The sequence below is a fragment of the Nicotiana tabacum genome, chromosome 3 (genome assembly GCF_000715075.1).
Source record: "Nicotiana tabacum cultivar K326 chromosome 3, ASM71507v2, whole genome shotgun sequence".
In the NCBI taxonomy this organism is placed as follows: Eukaryota; Viridiplantae; Streptophyta; class Magnoliopsida; order Solanales; family Solanaceae; genus Nicotiana; species Nicotiana tabacum.
In genome coordinates, this window is record NC_134082.1 from 1911805 (window position 1) to 1921430 (window position 9626).

The 9626-nt window shown below is 35.5% G+C and overlaps 2 protein-coding genes across 2 annotated transcripts; one reads left to right on the forward strand and one right to left on the reverse strand.

The window, feature by feature from the left end:
• Positions 1–367: 367 nt before the first annotated feature.
• LOC142179624 (uncharacterized) lies at positions 368–676 on the forward strand. The gene has a single exon (XM_075250623.1). It carries the CDS (start codon positions 368–370, stop codon positions 674–676), a length of 309 nt encoding a protein of 102 aa, XP_075106724.1.
• A 516-nt stretch (positions 677–1192) lies between these two features.
• On the reverse strand, positions 1193–4914 carry LOC142179341 (uncharacterized). The gene is made up of 2 exons (XM_075249043.1): positions 3820–4914; positions 1193–1407 (listed from the first exon to the last, which is right to left on the reverse strand). Exons 1-2 carry the CDS (start codon positions 4541–4543, stop codon positions 1310–1312), a joined length of 822 nt encoding a protein of 273 aa, XP_075105144.1. The 5' UTR covers positions 4544–4914; the 3' UTR covers positions 1193–1309.
• Positions 4915–9626: the final 4712 nt, after the last annotated feature.

The window sequence follows — 9626 nt, forward strand, 5'->3', positions numbered from 1 at the left end:
AAGGCCCTCTCAAATATTTGGAAAAGAAAAATGTCCTAACTGAGGTTTGAACCGTTGACCTCTTAGAGAAAAAAGCAAGCACATTACCAACACAACAAGACACAATTTATGTCAAGTGGTGTCATTTTTCCTACTTATCCGTTTTCGTACAGTATTAATATATATATTTAGTAAAATTTTCGGACGAAGCGGTGTCGCGTGACACCGCTTCGGCAGGAATTAATCCGCCCCTGTATCCAAGATTTGCATTCACTTTATTTATCACTAGGCTGAATCCTTCTGGTGAAACACCTAATATTATGTGATATTTAAGAGCACATTATGTTTCTCAGGGTTACAAAGCAGATTAATGGGAATGTTGAGATAGATGTATGGATATACCAGGAAAGACAAGATTAGGAACGAAGTTATTCAGGACATGGTGGAAGTTGCGGATGTGGAGGACAAGTTGCGAGAATCCAGGCTAAGATGGTTCGGGCATGTGATAAGGGGAGACATAATTGCTCCGATTAGAAGGTGTGAGATATTGATCATGGCGGGTCTGAGGAAGGGTAGGAGTAGGCCTAAGAAGTACTGGAGTGAGGTGATTAAGCAGGACATGTCACTGCTTCAGCTTGCCGAGGACATGACCTTCGATAGGAAGGCGTGGAGGACATGTACTAGGGTTGAAGGTTGACAAATAGTCGTGAGTCTCTCCTAGGCTTGTCAATAAAACTAGTTCTACTGTTGTATTTGCTTATTCGTGGTTCGTTATTAGTACATGTTGTGTTATTCACTTCAATTACCCTATTACCTTGTTGTTACTATTGTTTGTTAATTTCGTTGATTGTTCTTTGAACCGAGGGTCTATAGGAAATTTCTATCTTCATAAGGTAGAGGTAAGGTCTATGAACATACTATCCTCCCCAAACCCCACTTGCTGTATCACAGTGGATTTGTTGTAAGAGAATTGTGTGCAAATATCCAGGGAACAAACAAACAGTAGACAACCTTTTACCAGTAAAAACTAATAGCAGCAAGGGTAAGAAAGAACAGAAACTTTTTCGAATATATTAATGACTCTTGCACCCCAAATACGTATAAGGTGCGAGATGCTTTAACCAATATTGATATATTTCCATAGTGATGTTACAGTCCAATGCTCATGGCCTATAAATTACTGATTCTATTTGTACACAGCAAAAAATCTGTATAGCCGAAAGGCAGTGTCATGCATTATGCATTCATAAATGTCACTGGCAAATCTTGGAATCAGCTACAACAATACAGTCAAAACTATAAATATTATTCATCAGCAGCAGCAGCCGCCTCAGGCGATCACCATTTTACAGTCTTGTTTCCTCCGCCGACATCTGTGGTGCACCTTCTGTAATGTGTTCTCCCCAACCTTCTCCATCTTAGAAAGTGCTGTTAGTACAAGACAGAAAAGGAACAAGTTAGCAGAACTCATACTCTTTTTTCTTTAGAAAGTGGTTGGCTTATACTCAATTAGCCATGATTACATACACAAGCATGACATTAGCAAGACTGCCTAAGAATCCTTTCAGAAGCTTGTCTGACAAATTAGGCTGGCAAATAGTGGTTAACTAATTCTAGTCCAAGTAGCCATCCCATCTGTTGAGATTTCAGCAAAAGGAGCCTGCTTATAGAAAAATGGAAAACCTTGGCACTAGTAAAGATCCAGCTTATAGGTTTACGTGGTCATACTACATTTAGTAAATGCATCCTTGAGCATACAACAAAATGGTAACACTGTGCCTTCACAAGCTCCCCCCCCCCCCCCACACACACACACCAAACGCCCACTGTTTCAATTTTTGTACACCATGATTACCAGCATTAAACTTTTACTTTTTAATAAGGTAATTTTATTAATGGAAATAGTACCAAGTAGGTAACAAGAGGGAGTACACCATGATCACCAGCGTTTATGCCAAGAAATACAGACAAATCATTACCTAGAACCAGCAAGATAATTGTACATCAATAATATAAAAGGAAAAGGAGATCACACGACGCTATATCTGGTTCCTATCTACCAGAAGAAACTGAAAGAATTGGGTTCAAAGGCCAGCCAAAGGGGGGGAGTACAAAAGGAAAAGAAGTAACGAGAGAGAGAGAGATGCTGATTATGTTAGATTTAGTAATCACGAAGACAGGATTAAGCCCCAGAACTCGGTGAAGGACCACCCCTCACCAATTAGATTTTGCGCGATATAATCCACCTATAAGCTTTGAGAAGTCAAAGGAATTGAAAGGCATCAACTTTACTTCCTTTCGGAATGAACGACACAGTGCCTCCTTATGCTTCACTATCATTTTTTCCCCTTTCCACCCCTACTCAAGAGTCAAGGTTAATGAGTATATATAAGTAAGAGCCACCAGTAGAATAGAGCATGTGGGTAATTATGTCACACGGAAAGTGAATATATAGGATAGTTTGAACACATGATTTGGAACAAATTTGTTAATAGGAAGTAAGTGAAAGACTATAACATTTACGGTAAGTTGGAAGTCACATACAGGTAGAGGAAAACCAACGTTGGAAGTAAAGCAATATTGGGCTTTAAGACATACACAAGCAAAATCTCTACAGTTTGCACATACTTAATCAGATAATTAAGTGAAACTTGAGCCAATTCCACGACATACTTCCACCTTAACTCCTAACACCAAGTTTAATCCTCCATCCCAATCTTTGGATAAGTGCCATGTATATTTGTAAGTCGTAGTTTCATCTATCATGTTTCTATCAGCCATTAGAAGTCCATCCTTTACATACCCAAATTTCCCCTCAAATTTCTGTTTCTTGACTTCCACATCCCTTCCTCACTCAATGTTCTATCAAATACTGATTCACTGATAAAATAATATATCAGCCCCGAGATGAATGATAATGTGAATGAATTAACATCAATAGTTCTGAAACATGTTTGCCGGACTACTTCTTTCATTCCAACTTGCAGTACTATAGTAGTGTTCTATAGGCAGGGAATAGCTTCTGCTGGTGAGTGACTCATAATATATAAATCTTCGACAGAAAAACTATATGTACTGTACATGTACAGAATGGTAATGAATTACAAAAAACAAACTCCTATAATATGTTCTTATAGGAGTTTATCAAGCAGCATTGCTACCTAAAATAGGAGCTATTTGCATTTTTTTTTCCTGAGGCTACAAGGCCAGACTAACATTTGGGGCAGGATGAAACTGACTTGTCCAACAGAATATTTTAAACACTAACTCTTTAAACTGCATCATTCTATATAAACTACATCTTGATAGACAGTTAGATGATTCCACCATCACGAAAACATCCATTTAAGCCAAAGATTGACATTTCAATGAAAAATTAACTTGCATTGGCTTAACATTGACTAGATTAAATCACATTGAGCACTTCAATCTCTTTTTTCTTTCTCATTTTCTTTTCCCAAATTGACCATTTAAATGTCTGTCTCAGAAGGCAAATATAAGGAAATCTATGTACAATTCAACATTCAATGCAACAGGCCTAAATGAAGCTAAATAGATATGGATCAACACTCAGGGTAAAGGTATACCTCCAAATTCATCGCCCCAGAAGATGGAGTTAGTTTGCTTTCTTTTTATCTTCTTTTTTTTCTTTTTTGGCTTGCACATTGGACTGCTTAAATGCTTATTTTAAAAGACAAATTATTTAGTATTGAAATGAAATGGATCCGAAATGGTACAAAATCTATATAGAGGATTCATATAGGTGACCCCAACATTAAGTCTTAATGCATAATTCAAGACAATGGAACTACAAATGCAGATTGCAGAGTATACATATACCTCCAAATTCATCGCCCCATAATGAGAACCGTTGTTGATCATCTTCTTCTTCATCAAACTCATCACCATATCCAAACTCAGCATCACCTCTATAACCCGGTTCACTCCCATACCCTGATTCATTCCCCAAACCCTCAAAATTCCCAATTTGCCCCCCTAACAAACCATTAAAATTATTCTCTCTCTCACTAACCCCACCACTTTCTTTCTCTCTCTTCAAATTCCTAGTAACCTCACTAACATCCAATGTCCAATTCATATCCCCATTTACAAACAACTCTCCACTAGAATCAGTCCCAACAGCTACAGGAAAATCAGAACAAGTCCCATAAGCCGCTGATGCTCCCACAGAGCAACAACGGCGTGGGCGATGGGTCCCGCTCCGATCACTGCTCCTTCCCGAAACAGAACGGGACCCACGCCGCCTCCTTTTACCGGCTATCAAACGGAGACTATTCTTATTTTTCTCCCGTTTGTTAGCCGATAAAGGACGATCATCATCAAACAAGCTCAACTTCGACATGTCTAGGGTTTCAATCGGGATCGAAGTAGCTCGATCCGCTCTACATTGGCGCTTAGTGTGTAGTGCAGAGTAAGGTTTTGGTGATTCAGAGGAATCTAGGGTTTTGGGATTAGGGTTTGGGAGCTGAAAGGGCTTCCATGAATGGAGATGATACGTACATGATTCAATAGCTTGACGTGAATCTAGGGTTTTTGGTGACATTGCAGCTTCAGCAACACACACACTACACACAGGCTATGTGTAGTTTGATTATTCACACTTTCTTTAGAAATATACTGTCGTTCGAGTCAGCTTGTACTCACCTCGACTAATCAGCTCGACACCCTATGCATAAATCATGTACAGCAGCTAAATAAAGTTGAATTAATAAATGGGGAAAAATTGAATATGGATTGTTGAAGAACAAGAGAAAGAAGATTTGGAGTATTTTGGTTGAATTGGTGGAGGAGTGGAGATTTGTGGAGTAGACAATTTGGTATCAATTTTTCCACTTAAAATAGCACGGTATAGCCAGTTTTCGCACCGGTCATTCAAAAAGCCACCGTTTATGAAGTTAACGAAAAATAGCCACTATTTTGCTGCAACAGAGACCGATCCCGCATAATATACGGGAATTTGGTGCATCTATGTACGAAATCCAGCATATTATGCTGGACCGGTATACTTTGCAGACTCCTGTATAATATACGGGAGACTGAAGCACCGGTGCTCCAAACTCCAGTATATTATACTGGACATTTATACTTGCTGAAACTCCAGTATATTATGCTGGAGTTCTAGTATACTTATGCTAGAGTTCTAGTGTACTTATGCTGGAGTTCCAGCATAGTTATCCTGGAACTCCCGTATAATATGTTGGAGTTCAAGCATACTTATGCTGGAACTCCAGTATAATATACGGGCGTATTTTTCGGATTTTGAACAGTGTTTTCGCTCAGATTTATCTTTACATGAAAAGTGGCTAATTTTCGATTACTTTTAAAATTGGGTTATTTTTAAATGACCAGTTATAAATTTGACTATATTTAAATTTCTCCCATTTTTCCAGGAGCATCTATGGATATTTGGTTTGTTGTCTTTATTATATTCGCTCAATCAAAATCACGAAAAGATCCCCACTTTTTTATTTCAGTTTCAGCCACTAGTTTTCTAGTTCTACTAGTCTAGTAGGAGACATGACACGTGGCAATATTTTATTTGTTGTAGTTTTTAATTTGTATGTACATCGTGTAAATAATCTTTACATAATTAAATCACGTATAAAATAATTTCAAGTAAATTTTTATAACAAATATTAATAAGTAATACTAGTAGTAACTTAACTAATGGGAGAAATTTAAAAATAGTCACATTTACAAGTGGTCATTCAAAAATAGCCACAATTTCAAAAGTAATCGAAATTTAGTTGTTTTTCATGTAAAGATAAATCTGAACGAAAACACTGTTCAAAATCCGGAAAAATACTCCAGCATAATAGGAGACAAGACACATGGCAATATGTTGTTTTATCTATTTTTCGTGGTTGAGTTATATCGTATCCTGTAGCGGATCAAGAATTTTTATCAAGGAGTATCAAAATATAAATAATTAGATATATCGAAAAGTTAAGGGGAGTCAACGTATAGTAAATATACATAAAATAAAATAAATTATTTAGCAAAATAGTATAATTTTCCGGCAAAGGAATGTTGTTTGACACCCCCTTGCTTTAATGTGGCTCCGCCATTGATTCTATCTGAAGTTCATTAAGTTTGATTAATTTAGATTTTTGTATAGTATGGTAAATATGAAATTCTAAAGTGTTTTGTGTTAAAAGATTTTAAATTTTCTTGATCGAGTTTAAATTTTTTAATTAAAAGTAAAGAAATTTTAATTTTTCTGCCGCACCCCTCAGTGATCAATAATTATTGATGCCAAAACGAAAAAGACAAATTATTATTCTACTAATATTAGAAGTGGGAGTGCACTAGGTGAAGCTGACAGGACTTCGTGCCAGTTTAAACTTTTATATTTTTGCCCTTTCTTTTCAGTATTATAACTTTTGTTGCCATCAAATAATTTGGTAAATAAAGGGAACTTTGTAGGCATTTTCAAAGCCCACCCCACAAATGAATAGTCCACAACAAAGTATAATCCCACTTAGTGAGGTCTGGAGAGGGTAGTGTGTACGCAGACCTTACCCCTACCCTAGGGTAGAGAGACTGTTTCCAAATAGACCCCCGGCATCCTTCCCTCCAAAAACTTCCCACCTTGCTCTTGGGGAGACTCGAACTCACAACCTCTCGGTTGGAAGTGGAGGTTGCTTAACAACATGAAACAGTGGACCCATTTGTTTGGGTGTGTTCCAAAGATAGTACTATATTTAGGGGTGTTCACAATTCGGTTTGATCGGTTTTTGATTAAAATCAAAACCAAACCAATTTATTTGATTTTTAAAATTTTAAAATCAAAACCAAACTAAATTAAATACAAACGTTTGATTGTTGTTGGTTTGGTTCGCTTTGGTTCGGTTTTTCGGTTCTTAGTAAGCTAATGATAAGTCGATAATAGTAAAATAACGCTAGACAACAATATGAAAATAATTTACTAAATTTATGCTTTTTTATATATTTCTTTCAGAACTGAAAGTTTATTTACCTGTTTATATGAAAAGAATGAACAAAAAACAAACAAAAAGTTTGCTTTCTCAAGCTTTAATTAGCCATTGTTGTCTTGCAATTTGAATTGCTTTCTTTACTCTTGTGGTGGGTTTTTTTTAACTATTCTGTTAGGCAAAAGTATGTGCGGAGGATTAGAGAATTAGAGTCTCTTAATGAAAAAAAAACTGGTCGAGTCCTATTGTTTGGGCTTAGGCAATCTTTTAAGATATAAAAGGATAAACCAAAATTCAAAATAACAATTAAAATGCATAAAATATTTAAAATTATTTACAAAAAGATATTATATTGTATATAAATAATTATTAAATTTTGTATATAATTAGTCGGTTTGGTTCGGTTTATTTTCGGTTTTTTAAAATAGAACCAAAACCAAACTAAATATTATTGGTTTTTAAAATTTAAAACCAAAACCAATCCAAATCAAGAAAAATATCGGTTTACTTAATCGGTTTGATTCATTTTTGATTTGGATCGGTTTTCCGTCAGACCGTGAACACCCCTAGTACTATTATACTTTATTACTGAGATTGTGCATCTGTTTTCTAGACATCCTATTTATATTTACTACTAACAGATGCATTATGTTTTATTACTACTACTAATTAAGACAAAAACACTCTTTTGATAAATCATAGGTAAAGTTATAGTGCTTCTTTTTGGTTCATCAAAATCTAATTTAGAATGTTATAGTACTTCTCTTTGGTTCATCAAAATCTAATATAGATTAGGCTAAGTAAGAAATGAAGAACTTGTTTAATACTATGATCATTACTCTACGATCTATGGGCGAAGCTACATGTTGTAAAGGGGGTCAACTGACCACCTTTCGTCGGAAAATTACACTGTATGTATAGGTAAAATATTAGATTTTAGAGGTATATAACACAAATTGAACACTCTTTCTCGGAGATTTTTTTCACTTCTTTTAAGTTTGAATACCCTTGAGTAAATTTCTGATTTCGCCACTGAGTACGATCGATACTTAGATTTTATCCTTTCTATGTCTCAAGCATATATTACTTCTTTTTTTGCTTAGCTAATTTTGGGACGATTATAAAAATGTTAATTACTATTTTTCATGCAAGTTTTCTGATTTGCAAAGACATGAGATTTTGTACGTTGTAGCTTTTAATTTCTACTAATTTACTAATGGGTTGCGTTGAGTGTATAGTAGCTCTTTTGCTCGCCCCTATCTCTAAAGGGGCATTTTTCTTACAAGGTTTAATTTATACCCTTTCACCCATGCTATAAAAATACAAAATCACTACAGAAGATTCACGTGAAAAACTATATCATCTTTAGCATCAAATTTTAACGAAATAAAGTATATGAAAACATACTCATACAGAAGAACAAAAAAACAAACTTGCCACACTTATATATTAACTTCATAATTCCACGCAGATCTTACCCCTACCCTAGGGTAGAGAGACTGTTTCCAAATAGACCTCCGGCATCCTTCCTCCAAGAACTTTCCACCTTGCTGTTGGGGAGACTCGAACTCACAACCTCTCGGTTGGAAGTGGGGGTTGCTTCCAAAACATACTCATACAGAAGAACAAAAAAACAAACTTGCCACACTTATATATTAACTTCATAATTCCACAACTCTATTGCAAAATTATAAAAGAAAAAAAGGAACATGTCACATTGATATTAATCTGACTTTCCTCATGATCATATCTTAAATTAAGATAAAATTTGTTGATCATACCTAATCTATGGAATATAAAGTCAAATCATAGATTAGCTTGATTTATGTCAATTTATTCATTTAAGCTTGGGTCCGTGCATAGTACGGGCTTTACTTCCGCTAGTTATCTTAGGTGACATAGTTTACAAATTGTAATTTGAACCTTACTGTTGGTGTCATAATCTAAAATTACACTAATTTTTAGTTTTAGATCTTTGCTGTCTACTTAGGATTTTCCCTTTATATAAATTACGTCGAAAATATGCAACTAATCATTTGAATAATTGTTTATACTGGTATTTAATGTTTAGCAATACTAATTTTTGGCGTTTTCCTTTGTTCTTTTCGATCTCTTCTCTATGAAAAATGGCAAAATATTTTGGACACATAAAGACAACAACAACAACAACAACAATAACAACGACGACCCAGTATAATCCCGTTAGTGGGGTCTGGGGAGGGTAATATGTACGCAGACCTTACCCCTACCCCGAAGGGTAGAGAGGCTGTTTCCAGGAGACCCTCGGCTCAAAAAAGCAATAGGAGAAGATATATTAGTACCATAAAAATGCATAATAAAAATAACAACAATATATAAGAGATATGAAATACAGAAATACGAAATACGAAAATACGAAATAGATGGCTGGTATAAGTATAACCCTGCATTTTGGACACATAAAGAGCAAGGCAAAAATGTACATTGTATAGAAAATTGCACCATAGTACTCCCTTCGTTTCAAAAAGATTATTTTAGTTTGTTTGACTTGGCATAAAATGTACTCCCTCCGTTCCAATTTATGTAAACTTGTTTGACCGGGCACGGAGTTTAAGAAAAAGTGAAGACTTTTAAAATTTGTGGTCCTAAACAAATCAAAAAGGGGCCCAGAGTATTTGTGTGGTTATAAAAGCTTCTCATTAAGGGTAGAAC